Raw genomic sequence first — 27395 nt, 5'->3', positions numbered from 1 at the left:
CTTCCTTCCTTCCTTCCTATTTATTTATTTATTTATTTATTTAATGTTTATGAGTACACTGTAGCTGTCCTCAGACACACCAGAAGAGGGCATCTGATCCCATTACATATGGTTCTAAGCCACCATGTGGTTGCTGGGAATTGAACTCAGGACCTCTAAGAGCAGTCAGTCTCTTACTCACTGAGCCATCTCTCCAGCCCGGCAGGCTGATTTCTGAATTTGAGGCCAGCCTGGTCTACAGAGTGAGTTCCTGGACAGCCAGGGCTATACAGAGAAACCCTGTCTCAAAAAGCAAAAAAAAAAAAAAGATTTTTACCAGAAAAACATGGACTTCAACTTTCCCTTTCTTTTTAGGGTGTTTTTTTCAATAAATAGTTCTTCACATGTCTTACTCAAATACAAATGATGGTGTCAACAAAATCAAACTACTTCCATTATGGTAGTATGTCTTGATTCATTTTAGTAACATGGCTTGGAGCTGGCTTAAACTCTTTTAGTAGTAGTTCTTCTTCTTCTTCTTCTTCTTCTTCTTCTTCTTCTTCTTCTTCTTCCTCTTCCTCTTCCTCCTCCTCCTCCTCCTCCTCCTCCTCCTCCTCCTCCTCCTCCTCTTCCTCTTTCTTCTTCTTTCCTGTTCTTAGAATGCCTGGAATGATGGTCATTTCTATTGAAACATCCAGAAATGGAAGCTTTTGTTGTTGTTTGGTTCAGTTTGATTTATAGCTGTTTTACAGCTAGTGCTAGAAAAAGCAGTAACAGTGATGAGGATTCTGTAGTAAAAACCTCTAGCACTTGTGAGAACAGAAGCTCAGTTATCTACTAGGAATGGGTCATACCTGGCGTAGTTGGCAAGTGTTTATGTAACAGTGTATCTATTCCAACTACAGGTGTGTAGAGGATGCAAATGTAGGAATTGGTAACTATCACAACTTTATAATAGTATAAAATTGACTATTCTTTTTTGCTTTCAAACTTTTGATGTATGTATGTATGTATGTATGTATGTATGTGACAGGGTCTGGTGTAGTTGAGATTGGCCTCCTAAGTGTGTTAGCATCACAGGCATCTGTCACTCTCCCTGGCTTGTTTTTAATATTATATTGGGAAAATTAAGTGATCACTTTGTAGCCATTTTATGTGTAGCTCTGAAGAAGTTTAAACTTCTTTTCATTTCCTATGGAATATCATAGAAATGTGGAATGTTTTATATGTATATTTTTAGAGATTCCTAATTAGTTGAAGGAGACTCATCTGTTTGGGGTGGGTGAGGCCTAGGCGTTTGATCGAGATGAGGTTATTGCACTTTAATTTGTGTGTGCTCATATGTGTCTGTGGGCACACACATATGGAGAGGGCAGAAGACAGCTGTGGTAATCAACTTTTCTTCTGTCACGTGGATCCACGCGGCTAGCTTGGTTGGACAGCCTTGCCTTTACTTGCCAAGCCATTTAGCTGAATCAAGATTAGTGTCTTATGTCCGTTTTTGAACTTTTGATCCTAGACTAGTCATCTCCAATCAACATTGTAGGGAAAATAGTAGCTAATGGAAAGTTGCCTTACGTAGCTGAGGAGTTGAAATACAGTTTTCAGGAAGTGGTTTTGCCCTTGAAATGAAAAAAAAAATGTGTTTTGCCAAATTTACATTTAGTATGTATTATAACATGGGGGATAAAGTCCATAACCCTGTTTCCTAGAGAGAATCACTGCTGCGAGAATTTTGAGTCCTAGTGTGACTTAGCAGCCACACTATAATGATTATGGTTATATTTTTTAAACTGTATTTTAGAGAGTGGAATGGTAGCATAGACTCTCCAACAGTCATTCATGCTTGGTATTAGAAATTTTATCTTAGCATTTACTTAGAGTCGTGTATATACGTGGATGTAGCGCAGCACACCTAATAAAAAACGTCTCACAGTGGAAATTTGTCTCGGATGGAGCTATGAAAGTCTCATCTAGCCCGCTCTTCCTGACTTCCACCCACATACTGTTCATCACCTCTCAGAGATCCGGCTCCATCCGAAGGAAGGAGCTGAGCACAATGTCTATTTTAGCAGCCATATAGGTGTTTTTTCCTTTGAGATTTAAGAATTAGTCATTCCGGCCGGGCGGTGGTGGCGCACGCCTTTAATCCCAGCACTCGGGAGGCAGAGGCAGGCGGATTTCTGAGTTCAAGGCCAGCCTGGTCTACAGATTGAGTTCCAGGACAGCCCGGGCTATACAGAGAAACCCTGTCTCGAAAAACCAAAAAAAAAAAAAAAGAATTAGTCATTCCTTAGCTCTCTAAAGCCTCACAAGAGGTAGTAAGTACTTTTAGTTTTCTCAAGTCCAAATTTGAATTAAGCCTACCCTCAGGCCTGACTGCTACTCACCTTTCTCAGCTCCATAAAGTTCAGCTGCTTCTCCTCATGCATGGCAGTGTACACTTAGATTTCTGTGCCCTGTGACATTCTTTATGCAGAAGTACCAAAGTCAGGGAGGTAGGTGATGGAGTCTGCCAGAGTGATGTTTTGGTCAGAAAATAGGAATTATCGGTAGCTCAAGTTGTTGAGTGCAGCAGACAATTGTTGAGTGGACCTGGACAGGTCTACTGTCTGTCACAATAAAGACAACCTAGCAGGCGTTAAGAGACAACTTAGGGAGATGCTGAAAGACTGTAGGGATATTGTGTGAAATCCTGCATAGTGAACATTACTAACCTGCCATTTAGGGGAAACAACAGGTGGTAAAGACTTTGGGCTGAGAGTGAAGACTAATTTGAAAATTTCTAAATGTGTTTTCTTTGTCAGAAGTTAAGAGCAGAAAGTTATCTCAACCAGCCACTGTGCTGGTTGGCTTTTGTCAACATGACACAAGCCAGAGTCAACTGGCTTCAAAGAAGGCATCTCACCTAAGGAAATAGCTCCATTGTGCTGGCCTGTGGGCTTATCTCTGGGTTGTTTTCTTCATTAGTGATTGATGTGGGGACATCCTAGCCCACTGTGGATAGTACCAACCCTAGGCAGTGGGTCCTGGGTTATATAAGAAAGAAGTTGAACACACTGTGAATGAGTATTTCTCTGAGTCTCTGGTAAAGTTCCTGTCCCCAACGTCCTGCTAGGCTTCTTTCAGTGATAAACTATGATGTCAAAGTATCAGCCAAATAAATCCTTTTCCTCCCCAAGTTGAGTTTGGTCACAGTTATTATAGACACAGAGAAACAAACTAGGGTTGCTCCTTAAACCAGGGGGAGAGAGGATGGAGAGGGGAAAGATAGTTATAATTATAGAATACAAAGTTGTAACAAAACCAGTACTTAAAGAAACCTTCTTTAAAACACTTAGCCCAAGAACAGACCTAAGTGTATACTCCTAAAGCCAGCTAACCCATTGTTCTCTTGGTGCATAGAGGTTAGGGTTGAAGATGCCTAAGAACTTCAGCTAGTTCATCTTACCTCCAGGCTGCTTCATTTGCTTCTGTGGTTCAAGTTAACGTAATCAAATGCTACAGAGCCTCTGTTAAAGGAGCTGTTGCATCCAGGGCTGGAAGTTGGTGTGTTTTACACTATAGTCTCAGTTGAGTCTAAAATTCTCGGAGGTGAAACCCTACAATCTGTGTTTTATTTGCAGGCTTCCAGGTGATTTGGTGTATATGCTAAGAAGTCTGAGGTCTTCCGCTTGGACTGGTTTCCAGTCAGTATTTATGCTAAGTCATACAGTTAGATCAATAATCTTATAATTTGAAAGTTCATAACTAATTTTGCTATAGCTTATTTGAGAGTTTGCTCTGGTAGATTTCTCTCCCCACATTTAAATTACTTTAGCTCTGTTTACTGAATCATTAAGGCCACTGGGGAGAGTATACATTTTCTGGCACTACTTAATGAGTATTGTAAAGCGAATTGCAACCTCTAGTAGTTTCAAGGCTTAAGAGTCTACAGCAGCTTGAGAGCTATATATAACCCCAATCAAATTGAGTAGCTATCAGGAGGAAGCAAGAATTACTGGGTGGCTGACTTGATGCATTTTGGTCTGTTGTATAAAGTAACACCCCCTCCCCCCAATCCAGTTAGTGGCTGGTTGTCATTTACCTTAGCTAAGAACAACCAGATTTCAGTCTATTTCAGAGCTCTTGCCAGGGCTTGTCATTGTGATCTTAGCTTCTTGGTCCGAGACAAAATTACGGATGTGGTTTAGGACTCAGGTCTCTAGACTCTTACAGGGTCATTTTAGTCTATTTGCTGGCTCTTGAAATGGCCCCAGACGAGTGATTAAGTTCATCCTTTCTGTCACTGGAACTAGTCGAAAGGATTTAGGGATTTGAGTCCAATAAGAACACACTTGATAGTTTATTAGTACTTAAGCCCCAAAGATAGAGCTGTTGAAGTAAGAGCGTTGAGTGCTGTCACTCACCCGGGGGCCATGTTGAATTTCTCCAGGAACTGCAGAGCCCTCAGATACTCCTAGGTTTTTGTTCATGAAGGCTCTTAACGTTTGGCAGGTATTTTGCAGCTTAGTGTACTATTCTTACGCTCTCTTTACTATTTCCAGGTTGACAGATTTTTATAAAGTTTTACATTTTTAGATGGTTCTAGAAGAATATAAGCTATTACGTTTTTTACTTTGTTCAGGACACAGAATTAAATGAAACCAGCATAGTGAGGGACGCTAATCACTGTCCCCAAACTCAATGGAATTTCAAACCTTTATGTCTCCATAGTTTCTCTAAGTTGGGAGCATGGCTGTGAGCTTGCTGAATGTCGGGCTTAGGATCTGTCACGAAGCTTGCAGTCATGCGTCCCAGGGACTGCAGTTCTTTGGTCTGGACAGCAGCTTCAACATTTGTTTGTGTTAAGACTTACATGGCAGGTGGTTAGAGGTCTCAGTTCCTCGCTGGCTGCTAGAGGGAAGTTCCTGTACCTCCTTTCATCAGTTTGTGTGCATGCCTTCATGACCAAGCAGCAGGCTTCCGCCAAAGAACTCTGTCTATAAAATCCTAGAAAGTAAGTTGTATCCAAGTATCCAAGCCCTGTGCCTTCTCTGACCTGCTTTTGGAGGTTGCAAGTGCCTACTGTTCCTTCTACCATCCTCTTTATTAAGAAGCTAGCCACACAGAAGGAGAATGGAAGGAGGGTCCAGCTTTGGGTAAAGAATGTAAAAAAATTTGTGAACATGTTTTTAAAGTGTGGATGTATTTGTGTGTGTGTGTGTGTGTGTGACTTGTGTGTAGGTGTCCATGGAGATCTGCAGATGAGGGTAGAAGATCTCTGGATCTGGAGCTGCAGGCAATTGTAAACTGCCTGACATGGCTTTGGTAGTGGACCTCAAGTCTTCTGGAAGAATGGTTCATGCTCTTAACCACTAAGCCCCTGCCTCAGTAGGGAAAGGCACTTACTGTGAGTCTGATGACCTCAGTTTGAGCCTTAGGATCCACATGGTAGAAGGAGAGAACTGACTTCTGCAAGTCTCACAAGCACACACAGAATAAACAAGTACATAAAAAAAATAACAACAGCAACAAAGGCTAGGGAGCACTCAGCACAGATAGTTCCAATATAGTTCCATTCTTTCAGGAAGCAGCCCGCATAATTAGAGCTTGGGTGTGAGAGAGAAAAGAGGAGCTCGGGAGGTGAAGTCCTAGGAATCTGTAAAAGGTTATCGCTGAGACAGAGAGTACCAACCTGAACATGCATGTGAGCAAAGTATACAAAGCTGGGAAGACACTAAGCCAGACTGGCAGAGGGCATGCCTGACATTCACGCAGCCCAGGAGCAGGTCAGGATCCTACTAGCAAGAGTGGAAAAGAGGGCTCATCAGAGTACTGGTTGCTAATAGTATTGGCTCAAGACTGCTGTCCTACAAATAAATTTACAAGAAATACATTGCTTCTAAAAAACTGTCCTAGAACAGTTCGATATTATTTGTGGAGACACAAGTTAACATTCACTGGGTTAGAATTCATAGCAAACGGTATTCAAACAAAAATTATCAGTGATGTGGAAAAGAGACCCATATTGAGAACCAGTCCCTGAGCAAAACTAACACAGCAGCAGTGTGAGGGACAGGATTAACTGCAAGGACACATACACAGCTCCTGTACTTATTCTTTGTACAGAAAGTACTTTTGTGTGTGCGTGTACCCAAATTGAGCTTCTAGAGATAGCATATATACTAAAACTGATTTTAAAAAAAAGTACAGAACAAAAAAAAGATTAGTAAACCAGAAGATACAGTAATTGACACAGCCAGTAAGGAAAACAAACAGAAAGAATGTCATGGGGTTATGATTTCAAGTATTTAATTTGCGTATGTGCAGTTGGAAACCCCGAAGAGAACTAGTGAGATCAGAAAAAGTATTTGAAGTTGTAATAGCTGGCAAAATTCTCAGTTTTGACCATCATTCTAAGTCTTGTGTATAAGAAATATGAAGGAATATATCAAACGTCAGGATGAAGGGAGCTGGGGAAATACTCAGCTGGTGAAGTCCTGGCCTTGAAAGCGCAAGGACCCTAGCTGACTCCCTGCCTGAAAAATGCCTGCTGTGGTGTCACATACCAGTAATCTCAGTCCAGGACGGTGGAGGCATGAGAAACCTTGTCGCTAAGGCTGTGGACAGAGATTCTCACACTCAGGACTGTCTTCTGGCCTGCACACGTACACCCTCCTGCTACCATGCATTAAAGAGAAAAAAACAATTCCTTAAAAGTAGCAATAAGGAGAGTCTTTAAGAGGCCAGCAAGGCAGCAGGTGACATGCACACAATTACAGCACACTTCTTACCAGAATTAGAAGGTGCTGGAAGGGCATCTTCAGAATGGATCTATATAAAGGAGTGAAGAACATTGGAAATGATAGATATAAAAGATACTAGAATTCTCTCAAAGTAATTTAATGTTTATAGTAAAACTTTAAAATGTTTGGAATGTAATTTGAGGAAATTTGGTAGACTTTTGCCCTTAATGTCAACATCATTTGTTTTCTGGAGGTCTGTCACATGAATCCAATTGCATATCTGTCAGACGTGAGGTTTATGCATATTTACCTTTTGAATTATATATATATGTGTGTGTGTGTGTGTGTGTGTGTGTATACATACATATATATACATACACACACGTGTGTGTGTGTGTGTATGTGTGTACATGCTGCATGTATGCAGGTGTCCAAAGAGGCCCAGAGATCATGTTGAGTCCACTGGAACTGGAATTACAGGCAGTTGTGAGCCATTTGCTGGGACTGGGGCTTCTGAAAGAGCAGCAAGTGCACTTAAACTCTGTGTCCTCTCTCCAGCCTTATATACATTTTTTCCGTTAATTTTCCTCTTCCTCGCGTCCATAGCTTTCTCTCATGTTATTTTTCAAGTGACCTTATATGGTATGGAAACATTAAGTAGCTGGTTTGTAGTGAGCACAGAGTTGAAATTCATGAGTATAAAGAAAACATTTGCTGGAGGAAAATCTTACTTTGGAGAATGAGTTGTAGATATATTAAATTTTTTAGATTTATTGCCATAAAACAAACATTTTGGTGGCAATGCTGAAAGCAACATTTGGTCTGTGACTACCAGGATTCTAAAATTGTAGGTCTTTTGGAGTTGTCAGAAAGCCAAGTGATTCTGACACATGTCCCTGACTACGTCCTGAGAAACGTTGCTTTAAGCTGTGTAGTTCAGGAAAGATTTTCTTAACACCTCTAGAATTTTGCATAGGCCTGGTTTATAGTGGATTTTTTCTTTTGTTCTTTCCTTCTTTCTTCCTTTCTTCTCTCTCTCTCTGTGTCTCTGTCTCCGTCTCCATCTCCGTCTCCCTCTCCCTCTCCCTCTCCTTCTCCCTCTCCCTCTCTTTCCTTCCCTCCCTCCCTCCCTTTCTCTCTTTCTCTCTTTGAGGATGGCTGCTGAGAGTTTATTTGCTGCTTGGTGCAAGGTACAGTATTAGATCAGGAAAGCTCAGTGCTGTGAACCAAGAGTGGATTCTGTCCAGCTCCTGCTGGTGTCTGTTGCTGTTCCTAATTTACTAGATGAGTGGATGGAGTTCTGGCCTAGTACTACTTAAGCTTGGGGTGGCTAATGGTTCTGCCACCTTAGAATGGGTCCCTGGTGTTAGCCTGCCCAAGATGGATGACTGACTTTTCTTCATGGTTTCAGGGATGATCAGGCTTCTGGAGGGAAGGAGAGCGTGCGGGTAGGGAGGGGGGCTTCTGCTCAGGAGACTCTCACTCTGCGTAACTGTGTCTGTGAATGATGGGTGACTCCCTGAAAAAGCTGGCCCATCAGTGACTTGAGTCAGCCTTGGGGTGACCCAGGATGTGGGGCATGGTGTGTGTATGTCGGGGAGCTAGGCACTTCTGCAACTAACATTGCAGGATGAGGAGCCCAAGTGTCACCTCTGCTGGAAGTGATGGCTGACATGCTTGAGGGCTTGCATTCTGCGGAGACCTCTGCAGTGACTTTTCCTTGTGGATCACGGCACAGTCATGGGTAGCAATGCCTGGGGCGCTAGGCTATGGGGCCTATTTGCAGGGATAACCCATGGAAGACCGGTCCTGGAGGATGTGCACAATGCACATGTGCGTACTTCCTTCCTGTGCAAACCTATGGTGGACATATCCGTTACCAAAGATAGGAATTGTACCATAAGAAAAAAGTAAAAGAAAAATTGTCTTTTGATCTGGGAGGGGGAGTGTTCAATAAGTAATCAAGAAGCAGATCCTTGCCGGGCAGTGGTGTTGCACGCCTTTAATTCCAGCACTTGGGAGGCAGAGGCAGGCGGATTTCTGAGTTCGAGGCCAGCCTGGTCTACAGAGTGAGTTCCTGTCCTGAATGACACAGAGAAACCTTCTCTCTAAAAAATCCAAAAAAAAAAAAAAAGCAGAACTTTTAAAATCATGGTATAATTTCCTATAAGGGGCCTTAACCCCCTCATGGGGCAATGCCTTTGGAGGGGTAGTATAGAGGACCATTAAAGAACATTACACACACATATATATGTGTGCATGCATACATGTTTGTATGTGCAGCAGACCAGAGGACAGCTTGTGGGCGCTTTCTGTCCGTGTACTGTGTGAGTACCAGGGATTGGATTCAGAACTTCAAGCTTAGGGGCAAGTGCTGAACCTGCTGAACCAGCCAGCTTGCCGGCTCTGCATCACCAGTTCTGCTGTGCCAAGTGAGCAGGTAGAAGAGAAAGTGTACGCCTGGGTTTTTAAATGTTTGCTGTCCTATGTCTGTTCCAGCCTGAAATGTTTGTTTTCAGAGCATATCCAGAGTTGTGACAATGCCTTGAGCTTACGAGGGGCTATAGTAACATTTCTACAGCCCAGTCTACACCCATTGACTTAGCTTTAAACTGGCAGACGACGACCTCTTTGATATTACTTTGATTTATTAGAGCACTGGCAATTGGAATAACTTTAAATTAAATGTTGTGGCTACGTAATGAGAACGCAAATAATTCCAGCGCTGGATAATAAGGAAGTTTGACACAAAGGAGTGTGTTCCTGTGTGATTGGCCAGGTGTATATTACCTCAGCCACCTCCATAGTCTCCACACTGCAGTTGGTACACAGCCAGGTCTGCAGGTGTGTCTTATCTGGGACACCCAGAAAGAAACAACTCGAGTGAATGCACTCAGAACAACATGGGGGTGGGTGAGGTGAGGGTGGGAAGGGTAGGATAGGTGTGTGGGGATTTGATTCAGAGTGGTTCTTTAGTGTTTTCTAAGAACAAACCTGTCTTGTGCTTGGATTCCATGACTGTGTGGAACTCTTGGGAATTTCCCTGACTAGAGAATAAAAACCCAGTCTTTGTTGATATGCTCGTTCTAGTAAAGGTTCTTCTCGCCTAAGTCATTCTGTCTGGTGATTGGCTTGGGGTTTCTCTGGGAGAGAGATTTAGATTTGGAGTATTGAAGGGCCCTCTTTTATATAACCTGGTTTTTGTTTTTTCCTCTTTTAGTCTCTATTATACTTATTTGGAAATCTGAATGAACGATGTGTGCAGAGGTGTGAATATGTTTAGATCAGATCCTTTGTTGGAGAATGTTACTTTATTTTACAGTCAAGGGAATTAGGTTTTAGGATTCAGGTAGTATTTTAGTCCATTTTCATTTTTTCCTTAGAATCCTATCTGTTCCGTACTGTCTTCTCTCTGGGAGAGAATCTGTCTTAAACTGGACTCATGTAGTAGCTGGTATTGGTTGTCAGCGTGACATACTTGGGGAGAGGGAACCACACCTGAGGAACTGCCTCTGTCAGAGCGCTCTGCAGCATGTCCGTGGGACATGATTGATAGAGGAGGGCTCTGCCCACTGACAGTCCTGTGTCTGGGCTGCTGGTCCTCAGCTGTGTAAGAAGGTAGAGAGCAAGCCAGTCAGCACTCCTCCGTGGACTCTACTTCAGCTCCGTCCTTCAGGATTCAGCCTTGAGTTCCTGCCCTGGCTTCCCTCAGTGATGGACTGTGATCTGTGAGCTGAAATAAACTCTTCTTACTTTGGGCATTGTGTTTATCACCACAAGAGAAAGCACAGTAGGACACCTGGCATCTTCCTTTCTTGGCATAAATGAACATGTCCAGAATGCGACTGGGACAGTTGCAGGTTCTGTGTGTTATAAACAGTCTCCTGGCTTCCTACGTGCTGTGGGCAGATTGGCACTGGTGGGCATCAGCTCAGACCCCTTCCTGTGGGGAGCTTTGGCTGTACTGGTTTTTGGCTGGGCACTACCTCAAATAACTGTACTGTCGTCACATTTCATCCTTGCCCAGCCAGCAGAAAACTGGAAGGGTGAAGTAGTCGTTTTATAAAAACAGTTTGGTATGCTGGAAGAGGAAGCAAATGAGAACATGCTATTTTATTAGAAAATAACATCTCTGCCCACGTGTGTTTTATTGGGTGGGTTCAAAACTCTCTGACTCCTGAAAGTCTGTTTTAAGTGCTGTTGGCTCTTCTTCTTGCTCCGTGCTTGATGGGCCTCAGGCATCTGTCAGCTCTTGGGGTCTTTGCTGCTGCTTATTTAAACGTAAAAGTCTCTCTCTCTCTCTCTCTCTCTCTCTCTCTCTCTCTCTCTCTCTTCTTTCTTTCTTTCTTTCTTTCTTTCTTTCTTTCTTTCTTTCTTTCTTCTTCTTCTTCTTCTTTTTTTTTTATTGTGTGTGTGTTGCCAAGGAGTGTGCCTGTGTGAAGGCCAGAGGGCTCTCTCTGGGAGTCAGTTTTCTTCTTCCACCATGGTCCTCAGGGCCAAACTCAGCTCCTCAGGCTTCTCAGGCCCGCCCCATCAGCCTGTCATCCACCACTGCTGGCCTGTCAACTGTCTGTTCGTTTTCAGTAAGACAGTATTTCTTCAGCTTTTTACCTTCCTGGTCCTTGGCGGCTAGAGTTCTAAATACCTCATTTCTCACTTGGGTCCCAGTGCTGGACATCTCATTTCTTTCTGTTGTATTCAGCATCTGACTTTGGTTGATATTTCTACCACTCCATCAGTGTGGTGCCAAGTCAGAGCAGAGCTTCTGCTGTTGACTGGACCTGCCTGAAGGCAGTGTTGTTGTGGTGTTCAAGTCCTCCTTGGGAGCAGTAGCTCCTGAAGCCCCTCCCTGCATCTCTAACTTACAGGGCTGCTCTCTGCCTCCGTGTGTCTGCACCAATCACAGATGCTACAGTGCCAGGCCTGCCTCTCGTGCCATGCTCCTGTCAGAGCAATCACTTTACCTTTCCTCTTTAGTAAGTGCACACTGGGCAAGTGTGGAGAGAAAACCAGCACTTAGTCCTACTAAGACTCATTATTAATTAAGTGTGAGATGCTGAATGTTTATTTTCTGTCTTGGCCCATAATATTTTCTTCTTAGTTTGCTAATGAGTAGCCACTCATAATCATCTTGAATCTATCTCTTATGATATATAAAATAAATGATAAAGAAATAGGTAATAAGAAAGGGCCTAAAACAGTCTTTTTCTCGTGTTTAAAAAAAGGTTGCACTTCACTTGATATTAAAACACACATCAAGAATAATTATGGTTGTTTTTATTACCATAATTCCACAATGACTTTGACTGTATGTTCCCTTAGTTATAAGTTAGTTTTAACCCCTTAAACTTATTGACTCGTAATTAATTTATCTGGCATACAGCTTGGGGGAGCTCGTTTTTAAAGACTAACACATAACATGTCTGCTTGTGTTTGTTTTAGGGAAGCCTCATAGCACTGGGAGCTCTGAGCGCATTCAGCTTTCGGGAATGTACAATGTCCGAAAAGGCAAAATGCAGTTGCCAGTGAACCGATGGACAAGACGCCAGGTCATTCTGTGCGGGACGTGCTTGATAGTGTCGTCTGTGAAGGACAGCGTGAGTGGGAAGATGCATGTTCTGCCCCTCATTGGTGGAAAAGTAAGTCAAGCAAGACTACTGACACATATTCCCACATTAGTAAGGTCCTCATCCATTTCTGTAATAAGAGGGGCATGGATTTGAGCGGTCTGAACTCTCACTTTTGCTGTGTTCCACTGGCGGGCACTGTTGTTTACTGGAGCTGTACAATGGCATTGGATCCCAGGAGAAGACAGACCAACAGAGTGTCATTGTTCTGTTTTAGAGTGTAGATGATGATGTCCTTATCAGCAAGTAGGCGTCCTCTGTGCTGTCGAGCACACAGCCTAGAGTGCAGGACGCCATTCCTAGGTCTGCATGTAGGAATAAGCAAGTGTGATGATGGAGGTTAGGCTCTCCGGGTGCTGAACTCAGACCAGACTCCCATTGCCTTCTGCGCACTTGTGCTTAGTGACCAAGTGGGGTTAGCATCCTTAGTTTACTATGAACAGAAATGGCACTCCTACACTTGACAGGTATTTCCAACATTATCAGTTGCTTTTCTTTGGGCATGTTAACTATTTATGCCCATTGCTTATAAAATAGAACCATTTTTTTGGGGAAATATTAAATTCTCTGTTGGGAGATGACATCACTATAGTCACATGTAAATGTGTACTGTTTTTTAAATGATGTAATTTGTTAAAGGGAAAAGATTTGGTAAGAAATGGTTTGTAGGAATTGGGAACATGAAACAGGAGTTCTCTTTACATTTTCTTTTTTCTTCCTGGATGGAAAAGGAGGTGGAAAATGCAACTAGAAGAAGAATTAGAAGCCAATTTTCATTAAAAAAAAAAAATCCAATCTTAAAAAATTGACAGCTGCCTGATATGTTCTAGGATTCAGAGTTGAAGGTCAGGCTGTGTGTGCACAGTGGCTTTGACGCTCAGCGGCTCTGTAGTGTGGTTTGCCCTCATGCGCCCTAGGCTATGCCCTCCCTTCCGCCACATACACCAGTCCTCGGAAGACAGATGCTCAGACCTTTTCACACCAGGTGTTTAGCCAGACGGAAGGGCAGGTTTAGATCTATTCACTCTTCCATTGTGAAAGCACTGCTTGTTAACCTCTGAGCATTAAGATTGGTGAGTGAAACTATGTGTGCAGTCAAGGATAACCTTGAACTCCTGATATTCCTGCCTGGGATCGAAGGCTTGTGCCATCACACCTAGTGTCGGTTTCCTATGGCATTGGAGATTGAATCCAGGCTTGACACATGCTAGGCAAGTCTTCTACCAAGTGAACACATCTACAGAGCATTGTGTGCAACCTGTTACTGGGCATTTTGTCTTCTCATAGATTACAGAAATGTCAGTAGTGTTGCCATCATAAATGATTATTTTAAAATGAAAACATATTTAATGTTTGATGCTATTAGACCGAAAGTCTGTCTCTCTGTGATGCTGGGAGTTTGCATAGGCAAATGTGAATAGAACATTATTAAATGTCTTTTATGGGGGAAGGCACTATGTTTGATCTAAGAAATGAGAGTCACAATCTGTGCCATTGAACCACTGAGTCCAGGTCAGCAGATGTAGGGTGGGCACACCATCACCTGCACTACAGCTGTGAGAGAGACGCAGAGAGCAAGAGCACTGTGGGGGTGAGTAAAAGGCCAGAGCTTTGGAGGGAAGACAGAATTTGGTAATGAAAGATGTACCGATAACAGAACTTGAAGGGAGAAAAAAATCTCTTGACATATATTGTGGAAACAAGATGATAGTCAGAGAGGTAGAAAAGCACATGGAGTGTTGAGGTAAGTAAGGTCAGAAAAAGCTGGCTGTAATTAGCATTGCCATTCAGAGACTCATCCTGTTTCCCAGGCCTGTTATTGGACAGATTTCTACTATTGAGTGAATTGAAAGTTAATAGCTTCCGCCTTTTACAAGTAGATCTTGTCAAACCTGCTTTGCACTGTTTTAAAATAATGGAGCTTGCTGAAGACCTGGGTCTTTTAAAACCTGTTGACCCAGTTGGGAGAAAATAATTCACTTTCTGTAATTTGAGCTCTCACTAATGTTTGTATATTTCTTTTTGTCATACTGTTTCAGCTGGTAAAGGAAAACAGAGATTGCCTGCAAGAACATTTTTTCCTCTCTTTTTAATCTCTGTGAGCTAGAAGTGAAGTGTGCTGTAGGCTGGTCAGATTCTAGTGGTAGCTGCTTTCATCTCAGTTTTCCACATCACCAGAGCATGATCAGTTTACAGTTTTCAAATGACAAGTGTCTTCATTGTTAAAGAAATCTCGCTAGGGCCAGTGAGTTGTCTCCGTGGGTAGTGACACTTGCTGCCAAGCCTGATGACCTGAGTTCGATCCCTGGAACCCACATTGGAAGAAGGACAGAACTGACTTCTCCAAGTTTTCCTCTGACTTCCTTAGCCCTTGTGAACACAGACACACATAAATAAGTGTAATATTTTAAAAAGTTAAAGCTCTCTTAAAATGTTGAAAGTATTTTTAGGATACATTTTTATTCATTGTGTAGTTATGCTAAACTTACTCTTTGGAGTTAAGCAGATTTTTAGATCATGCGTTTAAGTAAGGCTTTTTAATACCTATTCAAATAAAGATGAATGAATAATAAATGAAGTAAATGTTTACCTTTGATTTGGATATTACAGATAATTATCTAGGATGGCCATACCTTTAGTTTTGAATGAGTGAGTTTATTAAGTATCTAGCAAAGAAAAATAAAAGAATGAATATCAAGTATGGAAGTAGATGGTAAACAGAAGAACATAGCACATTTCAAATCAGTCAGTACAATACCTAGTCCAGCCTCCTGGAGCAGCGTGACTAAGAGGACAATGGACGTGCTTTGAGATAGAGGCTTTTCATTGTGTGCATTTCCTAAGATTTCATGTTTAGATAGTTCCTATTTCTGAGTGTTCCCACAGTTTTTAATTTTTCTACAGATGAACATTTGGGTTGCTTCCAGGTTTTTGTTGTTATGTTGTCATTGACAAAACCTTAGAGTGATATGCCTCCTGGTAAATACATTGCTTTGAGGCAGAACTTATAGTTGTTTACAAGAGAATTTCTGTGCTCAGGGACATTGACATTATATAGAGATGTTTTTGATGTTCAAAAAGAGTGAACAGGCAGCTCGCCCCTGAGCCTGTACTGGCAGTGGGTGTGTCTTCCTTCTGTAAGTCTTTCTTGAAAAGCCCATGCTTGGACTCAAGGGGTGTGTCTTGCTTTTTTCTTAGTACCCATGTTTTCACTTCCATGTTTAAGTCCCCATGAAAACATTTTAATTAAACTTTACCTTTGCTTCATAAACTGGATACTCAAATTCTTTCAGCACCGAAGCTGTGAATCCCAATTTGACCTGAGTCAAGGTCCTAGAAAATCTAGGGGAACTTCTTAGACTTAAGGTGACAGTGGGAGCTGTGCCTCCTACCTCTGCCCCCTAGAACCCTGGTAGGACTGTGGGTCACAGGGGGAACCTAGGGCACCCAGAGAGAAAACAACAAAGACTGGGACACTAACGTTGAAGTTACACCATGGTAATAATCCCAGTTCTAGATGGGTTCCAGCAGTGGGTTCTTCTCGCTCATATCACATGCCCACGAGGGGCTGGTGGCTTTGGAGTGGATTCTGTTTCTGTACACTCACTTTTGTAAGAATGCTGCCCTGGTACTCTCTTCTGTTGTTTAGTATCTGTGCCCTATGGCAGAGGAAGAAGTAACGGAATCGTCACTCACTGGTTCTTATCTAGTTAAAGACTGAGTTTTACTTGTGTGTGTGTGAGTGCAGGTGAGAGGGCATCCACTGTCCTTTGACTCATTCCCACCTGCTCCTCGGAGGCGGGGTCTATTCCCACACCTCAGGCTCACTGCTTGGCTAGACTGGAAACCAACAAGCTCCACCCATCTTTCTGTTTCCACCCACGTTGGAGCTATAGTTCAAATGGGCAGTGTTATTTCACACCCACTCTAGTGTACACGTCTGATTATCTGTTTATATTGTTACCATGACTTTATATTAACTTAGAGTGTATGTATACACATGTAAGTGTACAGATACATGGGTGGCATGGTGTATATACAGAGGTCAGAGGACGACTTGCGAGAGTTGATTTTCTCTTTCTATGATGATGTCATAGAAGGACCTAGACATCAAATTCAGGTTGTTAGGCTGGGTAGCAAGTGCCTTTACCCATTGAGCACCCAGGTCATTCTTTTACATTTAAGACTTATTTTCTTGTGTGTGTGTGTGTGTGTGTACTGCCCTAGAGCTGGAGTTACAGGGTGTTGTAAGCTAACTGCGGTGGAATCAGAACCGAGGTCCTCTGACAGAGGCAATCTCTCCTCGCCAGGGAGCCACCTCTTCAGCTCCACTTTCTGTTTTTGTTGTGGCTCTCATTCAGTGTAGAGTTCATTCAGTTTTTGGTTTTGAAATTATCTTGCTAATAAGTTCCATGCTACACAAATTAGTTTTCTACTATCTTCTCTATATATTAGGTTATGTTAATTTCCCCTTGTATTTTCTTGATTTCATCTACATTTTCAGATCATAATTTTTTTTTAAAAACCTCTGAAGCGATTAGGAATATGTAGTTGACTAGTGTGTCATCTATGGGGTTGGCTTTGTAGCTGGAATTTGTAAGAACATTTGCCTAGTTCACACAGGCTCTAGCACTAACATCATCAGCACTAACAGGTGCTTTACAAGTGTGTTGTTCGTCTTCTAGACATACACAGATTCTAAGCTAATTTTCATTAAGGGCTTCTGAGATCATTATCTTTTAAACGTATCATAATGGCAGTTTAGAATCCTTTTATACACTCTTTGTGACTTGGCTGACAGGCCATTTTTGTCAAGAAAGTGATAGGAGTTGGTGTAATATATTTCATTTAATTTTTTTCTCTTTGTGAATAATTTACTGTAAATGGGAGTTTATTATTTTAACTATAAGCGGAGGAAACCCAAAGCCTTATTGTAAAGATATTCTACATAAAGACTAAGGAAGGAAGACGCTGTACTGGTTTTCAGTGGGAAGAAGGAAATTTCACTTGGGTGGTGACTTCTAATGAAGATGAAAATTCCTCTTTCTTGATTTTCTTGTCACTAGGAGTGGTTGGTCAGATGCCGGAAGTGCTAAGAGGGGCATTAGTGAGAGAGGTGCAGGTTAGTTAGGGAGCTGCGCCCCACGCACGCCGCTTCACTTGGTTTTGTACTCTGCATCTTTCCACAGGTGGAAGAAGTGAAAAAGCACCAGCACTGTTTAGCATTCAGCTCTTCGGGGCCTCAAAGCCAGACTTACTACATCTGCTTTGATACCTTCACGGAGTACTTACGGTGGCTGCGACAGGTCTCCAAGGTAAGCCACACTTTCGCAGGAGCCTACAAAGGCTCCTGATTTAGAAACACAGGTTTCTACACTGTGGTTTTCTCTCTCAGGTATAATGACCAGCAACTTTTAGTGTTTCAAAGCTAAATACGGGTGAAAATGAACACCTCCTACTAACTTTACATCAGTGTCACTGGTTTGTATCCTGCCTCCAGACAGCATTGTAAAGAAAATTTAATGTGTGTGCCTCCCTCCCTCCCTCCCTTTGTTTTTTTTTTTTTTTGAGAATTTGAAATCATCTGCATTTCTCCTTCTCCCCCTCCAATTCTTTCTATTCCCCATTCATTCTCAGAGTTGTAACTTCTTTACTTATTAGTAGTGGTGGTGGCAGTGCTGTGTGTACGTGTGTGTGCGTGTGCGTGTGCGTGTGTGTGTGTGTGAGAGAGAGAGAGAGAGAGAGAGAGAGAGAGAGAGAGAGAAGGAGAGAGGGAGTCTGTCTACTGAGTCCACTGTGTTGCTCGTATGTGCATGAGGTTTAGGGCTGACCACTTGGGACTGGATAACTGTCAGGAAGCTCATCCTTGAAGAAACCTGATGCTTCCTCTTTCCGCAGCCACTCATTGGCTGCAGCTCTTCATCTGGAGCAGACCCTTGTGACTGGCCTTTCAGGACAGCCACAGTGGTACAGTAGTTGCATTCATTTCTTGAGATAGTTGACTGCTGTCTAATTGAACTTCAGGGCCACTCATTGGGAGGCATTTATGCCTGGTACTGTACATCTAGATCTAGCCAGCTGCTGGTGGCTAGAGAGGTCATAGTTCCTAGAGAGAACATACTGTGGCCACTTTCCTAAAGCAATATGCTTTGCAACTGTGTTTTAAATGTTTACCCTTCTATTCCCAAATAAGTGTACCTTTCACTCCCCACCCCCATCCCAGAGAAACTCTGTTTTTGCAGTAGATGGAAGTTGTTGCAATCTACAGCTGGTCACAATACAAAGGATGAGTAAGTGTGGGGTGCTTAGACCAGACGCCCTACACCTCAGGCTCAGGGACAGTTGCCGAAGTTGGCTGGCACAATGATTGTAAGAACCTGAGGACCAGCACGTCTTCTGCAAGACAGTGTCTTCTACACGTGAGACGGAAACTGCACCCATAAAATCTCAAAAATATGATTTCTTAAAGAAGACCAGCATAATGAAAATGAGCCTTTACAATTTTTGTATCGAGGATGAAGAGATGGCTCTGTGGTTGAGAATACTTGCTGATCTTCCAGAGGACCCGGGTTCAGTTCTCATGCTTGACATGACGGCTAACAATCACCGTAACTCCAGTTTCAGGAGCTCTCCCTCTTCTGGCAATGAATAGAGACGCAGATAGACAAAAAAAGCCATACTGTTAAAAAAAATAAATATTTTTTTATTTGTTAGATTTTAGTAAACCTTAAATTCACTGAGTAGACTAGGATGGCTATCTTAATGTTACAGATCAATGACAGTAGACTGAGACTATTTTAGTGACTAGGCCCAGGGTAGGATAAATACAAAAGCACAGAATATGCTAGAAAGCTCGCAAGCTTCTCTCATCTTCTGATTATCTTTTCATATATACCATTTAACTCTATGTAGTGTCCATTTTTCTTTTATTCTGCCCTATTGAATGATTTCATTCTCTTTATCTGACTCTGGTTATTTTATATTCCCCTAGTCCTGTGTGCGTTGTGCATGTGTATTTATCCCATGAAATAACACACCTGTGTAATACCCACAATACCATGTAAATAAGGTGAGTAAATGCTGATTTTTCGGGTTCTTTGTGAGCAGGCATTTTTGCATCTTATTGTGAAGTGATGGGCTGGATTGTTACACTAAGTGCTTTGGTTTTGGGTGTGTGTTTTAAATGATGGTCTCTGGGGTGCAAGAGCGTTACCACAGAATTCATTGTCATGCTTTTAAATTTACAATCCAGTTTGTTATCTAAGTTGAGTATGATTCATACCGCTGCATGATGGAGCTATTTGTCAAGCGAGTGAGTAAGAGAACAACTGTAGGAACGGTAGTGGATGGAAAACTGCAGTCTGCCATTGCCGAGGCTTGCCGCCGACTCCCACACCGAGGAGGGCTGGCTCTTAGAGTCGTTAGCTTCTCTCCCTTTCAGAAAAGCATGGGCAGATTTCGGTTGATGGAACTTAAGATTCTCCTAACAGAGCAGATGTGGGTTCTAAGTGCACAGGGAAGCAGTTTTCAGGTGGAGTGTTACCCGTGGGCTAACTGTGAGTGAAGTATCCGTATGCTTGTCAAATTCATCTTGTGCTTGTAGTCCTTAGGAGACAAGCATAAACAGTATGCTTAGTATTTAGATAGATTTAGATGTGTATTCACAGTTAAGTGACACTGTGCGTTCAAAGCAGTAAATCAGTTGCTGGTGTCCTCCTTCGCTCAGAATACAAAGCCAGCACATGTCAAAGCGAAATAATTTCTTCTGTATTAAGATAATGATCCGAAACACACTACATAATACATAGCTTCTTCTTTAGTTGCCTTGACCTGATTTAATGTTTACAGAAGTGTTGTAAGGAGCTGTTTCCACATGAGCCTTGTTCTGTTTCCTGACTGTGTAGTCATGGTGCATCCGTGAAAACCAGGAGACCGACAGACCTTATTGACATGTCACTCTGGACTGCCATCAGGCCTGTGTATGTCCTATAGTTCCTTTTCTCTTCTCTTTCTAATCCAGGGTACCACATTTCAATTGGTATTTATGCTTTCTTGTCCCCGCTTCTGTGCTATAACTTTTTTAGTCTATTTTCTGTGACTGACATTTTTCTGCAGTACAGCTGAGTCGTAGAATGTCCTGTATGAAATACTTTTGGTCTTTTACTCCAAATACATAGCAGTGTATATTAGGCCAGATGTGAGCTGTCTATATTAAAAACAAGTGAGACACAAATTCTTAAACAGTGATGAGAGTGTAGACAAGACCATATATAAACTGCCAAATAAACCACAGCAGATTATTGTGGTTGACGCAGTTATAACAACAAGCTGGTCTTGTCTGTTCAGCACAACACAGTTGGTAACTTACTATCCTAACTCTGTTAAGCACTTACTCGGTACCTTCTGTTGGTGAGGCCTGTGATTTATTTATTCATAGAGATTATTGCAAAGGAAAGCCCAGTCCCTATCAGTTGCAGGATTGTGCTAATAAAGTAAATGGACAAAAAAAGCAATTCAAGGGACTGCGGAGGTGAGTCAGCGGTGTGCTTAACCTGTGAATCTAGTTCACTGCACCCTCATGGCAGCTCACAACTCAGTGCAACTCCAATTCTGATGCCCCTTTCTGGCCTCCTGGGAACCAGGCATCCACATGATGCATTATGTGGACATACAGGCAAACGCAGATGCATGAAATGTAAAATAAATGAACTAAATTTGAAAATATGTTTTAAAAAGAACTTAAGTTCTCATATGTGTAATACAAGATGCTAGGACAGAGAGTGGGGAAGAATGGGCATTTAAAGAAAAGCCATGGAAGAAGAGTGTGATTGTTTGAAGATCTGTCTGGTGGGACAAGCTTTTCAGGTAGAGGGTGAAGACAAGGAAGGCGCTTAGCCTGCAAAGATGGTGTCTTAGGTAGGGGTTTGTTGCTGTGAAGAGAAACCATGACCAAGACAATTCTTATAAAGAACAATATTTGTTGCATTAGGGCTGGCTTACAGTTTCAGAGGTTCGGTCCATTATCATCTGAACTAGGCAGAGCTTGAGCACAGGACTGTAAAGCTCACCCCGCAGTGACGCTCTCTCCAGTAGGCCACACCTATTCTAACAAGGAGACACCTCCTAATGGTGTTGCTTTTTGTGGGCTAAGCATTCAAACACATGAGTCTATGGGAACCAGATCTGTGCAATCCATTTCAGGTGGAAACTGAAAAAAGGAAGGGAAGTCACAACAGGCAGAGATCTTGTGCTGTAGAATGATGTAGTGCTTTGTTTATGTTGTTACTATAACGACAAACTGTTACTGAGAATTCTTCTGTAAAGTTACATGTGTGATCAGTGGGTGAGACAGAACCAGCGGCCTGCTTAATCTAGTAGAGGTGAGAGTGGGTGACACTTGCAGTAGAACTGGAGAGACCTGGAGAACAACCCTTGGGCGTGTGTATCCGAGGTTGACAGAGTTACCAATAGATTATATAGAAAATGTGAGGAAAAGGAAAAAGTAAAGAATGTTTTCTAGGGTGGGGCTCAGTGGTAGAATATGTCCAAGGCCCTGGCTTACTCTCTGGCAACACAGAGACATGAGCGTATGTGTATGTTTTCTAGACCTTTGCTTTACTTTATGATAGATTAAAGCCTCAGTTGGGAATCATGGCACCAACTGCACTCTATTCACGAGCTGTCTCCTGAGTAGACTGGGAACATGTTTATTTCTAGCTTGATAATTGTGACTGTCAAGTGTTAGCTTGGATAGTGTTCTTTTTCAGTTGTGGTTGGCTAATGTGCTGTCTCTTATTGTCTAGTGCTGTAGTCTCTCTAGTGAGCCTCATTCTAATTGTTCAGATTATGAACAGATTTAGACAGATTTATATTATTTCCAGCAAATAGGAGAACACATGTTTTGTTAATCCCAGTGAGGTATGTTCTGATGTTCTCAGTCATAGGAGCTGTTTTCGGAAAGTAATAGATATTCATGTAAGAAGGCAGAGGTCTGGAAATGCTTACTGTAAACATTAGAAGCAATAAGACTTTCCTTTTTGCAATCTTAAACACCAGATAACTACTTGAGAAACTTTTCGAGTGTCCAATATGATGTAGATAGTCTGTCTGTAGGATCCTGGCCAGTGTGGTCTAAGACCTAGCCAGCTCTACAAGACTGTAAGTGCTTCATTTCATTGTATTTTATTATTTTATTTTTTAAAATATGGTTAGTGAACAAAACAAATTATCTATAATGCGCTGTTACAGAAGAAATAAATGAAGAATTCCTTATTTGGGTAGAATTTCTATATGAGATTCTGGCCAATTCTCTGTTTAAACCACTATATTGGAAATAAATGTAGGATAATCTGTTTAATCCCAAGTCCAGGGAGAGTAGTCTGGATCTGCTAACAGAAGGTGGAGTGGATGCGGCCTCTGCTCTTAAGTTTGCTTGTCATCTGCATTCTTATATGTAGTATTAAGAAGCTTGATACTTGTTAGTCATACTCAAGGTCACTGTGGAAGCTATTTCCTTTTCTTTATGTTGAGAGAACATAAGATTCATTTTGAAGAGGATTTATAAAAACAAGCAACATAAAGAAAAATCTAAATCTTGTATTTTAATCTTCTTTTTTCCTACGCTAGTCATAATGAAAAGATATAGATAACCAAATTCCGATGATTTTTAAATCAACATGACCTAGATAAGTAATTTTAAAAGGAAGTTCTTAATTTTCAGTGTGCGCTTTTGAATTTTAGCTTGTAGAGAAGTGTTTTTGTTATGTCAGTTGTTTTTGAGAAAATTGCTAAAAGTTTATTGCAGACTAATTGTAACACTTAGCATTGCTTGCCAGTGGCAGGAGCTTTGGGGTTTATATTGGGCGTGTGTTAGGGAAGAGTCCTTTGGGACAGTGACAGCATTGGTTTTGAAGTCATCTCTAAACTATGAATGTGCAGCATGTTTTAGAAAGTCAGTAAACATCTTGTTGTATGCAATGGGAAGGGGCCGTCTGTTTATTCAGCATGCAGACTTGTGTCTAGGATGCTTTCACTGGGGGGGGGCAGCCTCCTTTCAGAAGTACCTGTGCTGCTGAGGACTTGCTAACCTACCTGCCCACATTTGTAGCCACATTGTTAGAGCATGCTTTGGTTAGACATGTTGATTGATCCCTTGACCTCTTTTCAAGGTCATTCTTTTATGTGACTGTAACCTAACCTTAACCTTGTTAATTTACACAGGCTGAAAGTAGATTTGGCTCACTGATTTAGCATTATGTATATGTGTTTTTAACTTCTGTTTGTTTTGTTGTTTGAGATGTGGGTGGGTAGGTGGTGGTGGTGATGGTGGTTGGGTACACTGTCTCACTTGTAGCCTAGGCTGACCCAGTACTTGCTATGTAGCATCAGGCTGGTCTTTAAATTGTAGTTTTCTTTTCTCTGTCTCCAAATGCTGGGATTTTGAGCCTGAGCCACACTAGCTTTGTATTTTTAACTTTGATTGCAGAATTGTCAAATACTGTGGAGTAGAGATACTAGTAATACTGACATATCTGTAGCTCACCTGCCACAGCTAACAGTTCATACCCACTGTTTAAACTCTCTGCCTCTTTTCTCTGCATATCTACAATACAGTACACGACTCTCTCTGTAACTGTCCAGTGAGAAATAGCTCACAGATATAACCACAGAACCACGCCTTCGCGTTCAGCGAATTTTTCAGATAATTTCTTTCTTTAAATTCTTAAAAATATTTGTCTCTATATATGAATGCTTGGCTTGGATGGATATACATGCGCCATCTGGATACCTGGTGGAACCTACAGAATGTTGAAGAGGGCGTTTGATGGAGCTGGGAACTGAACTCTGGTCGTCTGTAAGAGCAGCAAGTACTCTTAATCACTGAGCCATCCTTCCAGCCCTGTTTCAGATCATTGTGGTTGCTGTTACAGATGGGTTTCAAAGACTATTGAGTTGCTCTTTTAAGACAAACTGAATGGTTTCAATCATTGATTAGCTAAAGGAAGTTGGCAGTGACTTACCACTTGGCACTAACTTACAGAAAGGGATTGGCTGGAAAGCACGGAAACCCACAGGTAGGATTTTACTTTGAATAATTCTTACCTCAAGTGTTGCAGACTAGGAATGTCGCAGGTTCGTTTTCCCCTGACTTTAGAATATTTGCACATGGGTAGTGAGTTGCTCCCAGGGAGGAGAGCCTAGCTTACCATTGGGATTGATTTGTTGTATAGCCTCTATACAGAGCATGGAGGTAATTTCGTGCAGCAGGGTTGGTACCTCTCTGTTTTGGCTGCTGCCTTGGCTTTGGTGTCATGCAGGGGAGTTTCCACTCATTGACAATGTTTGGATCACTTGAAATTGTAGAATTTCAGATTGATAATCCTCAACCTACACTTTTGCCACCCTTTTTGCTTTCTGTGGGGAAAGGGAGAGGTCCATCATGGTCTCTTCTGAGGACCTCAGTAGCCTCAAACTAGTTTACTTGGTTAAAATGCGATTGTCATCCTAGGTTTTCCTCAGGGCCGTGTAGCTTGTCTGTGCGTCTCTTTGTGCTCATGTAGCCAGTGTATTGGCAGTTGGGGGCTGAGTGACTTCCTAACAGGACCGTCACCGCCGTCACTGTACCTGCTGTGTGACGCTCCGTAGAAGCGTATGTTACGTCTTGGGCACTGATTTGTAAAGGAAGTCATTGCTGTGAACAGGAACAGATCTCATGCTGAATTAAGATTACGTGAAATGATGACTAAGTGACACCCTCGAAATAAAAATGAGCTGCACGGTGAGCCACAATTGAGCTTCCATGTGTGAACATATGTTCTGAGGTCCAAGGAATGAGCTGCACAGTGAGCCACGATTCAGCTTCCATGTGCGAACACATGTTCTGAGGTCCAAGGTAACTCCAAGAAGACTTAACTGACCACTCGAGGCAAGCCATCGTGCGAAATGGGATTGGAACAGATTCGTGTCATTAGTGGTAGTTGCAGGAGACACTGTAATGTGACTTAGTCATCTGTACTGCATCCGTAATGCAGTCTAAGAGTCTCCTGCTCATTGCCAGCCTGTCCTGTCTCCAGTGCCTTAGGGACCCTGCTTTACTTTGTTACTCTGGGTTTCTAATGCCAAGTAAAAAGGTTTGTTAGAATGGGTCTTCTGAAGACTCCAGGAATTTTCTGGAAACTCTCAATTCACACTTCACACTCATTCTTTAAATAATAAAGGGTCTTTTAGCTAAGGGCAGTCCACCAGGTTTGTAGAATCAGAAGTGGACCTAAGGGTCTGCTGATGTGGATATCTGCTTATGTCTTCAATAATTGCTCTTGTACCAATTCCATAGTGGTAATTGAGAAATACTGGAAATTGACTAGGAGGTGTTGGGGTGTAGGAAGAAGATAAATGAGGGCAGTATCAAAACAAATCTTGAATGGTTTCTTTGTTACTTTTCTGTTATTGTGATAAAAGATCATGACTAAGATGATTTCTAAAAGAAAGCATTTGATCTGGGTTTTGACCTCAAAAGGTTGAGTCCGTGATGGTGGAGCAGAGGAACAGCTGAGTGTTCATAGCGTCATTGCCACCCAGTAGGCAGACAGACATAGACTGGGAATGATGTGGCTCTTCTGACACCTCAAAGCCAGCACCCAGTGCCATACCTTTTCCAACAAACCTATACCTCCTAATTCTTTTTAAATAATTCTATTCACTGGGGACCAAATATTCAAATACATGGTCTATGGGGACCACTATTCCCATTCAAACCGTTACATTCCACTACTTGGCCCCTATTGGCTTGTAGCAATATCCTAATACAAAAAAGCATTTGATCCAATACAGTTTAAAAAGTCCAAAGTCTCTTCTGATACTCCAGGCTTTTAATCATAATACCTTCCTTGCAAAATCAAAATTAAAAAAGCAAATTACATACTTCTAACAGATAATGACACAAAATACACATAACCATTCCAAAAGCAGGGAAAGGGGGCATAATGAATAAATGAATAATATTACATCAAAGTAAAACAGAAACCTAGCAGGACGAACTCCGAACGCTGTGGCTCTGTCTGATAGCAAAGGTCTCTGATGCTTCTTCCCTTCCAGCTTTGCTGCCTACAGTCTCTTTGCTTCTCTCTGTCTCTGCTCAGTGACTCTCATTCAGTGACGGGGGTGTTAGGACTAGATCAGGTGAACTCACAGAGACTGTCCCTTTAGCCAGGGACATCGTATCCTAAAGCACTCAAGGTTGGACCAGGGCAGGTAGTGACTTATGCTAGTTCACAGCAGTTTTTTTAGTTTGTGTGCAGATTTCTTTGTGGAATTTCAGCTGGTTTGATAAGGCTTTCAGTCATTCTGCTTGAATTTGAGCATACTATGCACATAAAAAGGCTAGAGATATGACTTCCCTAAAGTGTAGAGGGTACCAAATGTCACACGAACGTTCCTGTGACCTTCCCGTGCCTAAGGAAGATGATTAGCCGCCGAGGAGCTGTCAACATGATGAGATTGATGGTCCCATCCGAGGGCGGGGGTGATAGTTGGAAAGCATGACAGATACGGGTTAGGCCAGGACAGGGATTCTGATGTAGAAATGCTGCTCAGCTAGACTCGGCAGAAAGAGTTCTTGGCCCGAGAGTCCTAAGGGTAGGGAAAGACACAGTTGTGACACACTTTAAACACAGAGTGTGTTAAGATAAGCAACATTTTAGTGAATGTATGAAATTCTATTAAGTCACCTGAAAATTTTTATTTTCTTATTATATTTTAACCCCATAGTGTTTAGGAGGAAACATTTTGAGAACTAAATATACTTTTCCCATTGTATATGTTTGCAAGACATTTGCAATTTGAATAGGTGGTTAGAATTCATATTTATATTAATATATTGCAGGTTTTATTCATTCTGACTCTAATCAACCTTGATATCTATCATCTATCTATCTATCTATCTATCTATCTATCATCTATCTATCATCTATCTATCTATCTATCTATCAATCATCTATCTATCTATCATCTATCTATCATCTATCTATCTATCATCTATCTATCTATCTATCTATCATCTATC

General features: G+C 41.9%; 1 protein-coding gene across 1 annotated transcript in view; it reads left to right on the top strand.

Moving 5' to 3' along the window:
* Phlpp1 (PH domain and leucine rich repeat protein phosphatase 1) overlaps positions 1-27395 on the top strand; it is a 208735-nt gene that overhangs the window by 91081 nt on the left and 90259 nt on the right. The window contains exons 3-4 of the mRNA XM_028775649.1: positions 12150-12346; positions 17524-17649. Coding sequence (XP_028631482.1) covers positions 12150-12346; positions 17524-17649 — 323 coding nt within the window. The remainder of the gene's footprint in view (positions 1-12149; positions 12347-17523; positions 17650-27395) is intronic.

This window comes from Grammomys surdaster, unplaced genomic scaffold, assembly GCF_004785775.1.
Source record: "Grammomys surdaster isolate TR1022 unplaced genomic scaffold, NIH_TR_1.0 257, whole genome shotgun sequence".
Lineage (NCBI taxonomy): Eukaryota > Metazoa > Chordata > Mammalia > Rodentia > Muridae > Grammomys > Grammomys surdaster.
This window is presented reverse-complemented; position numbering and strand designations above follow the sequence as displayed.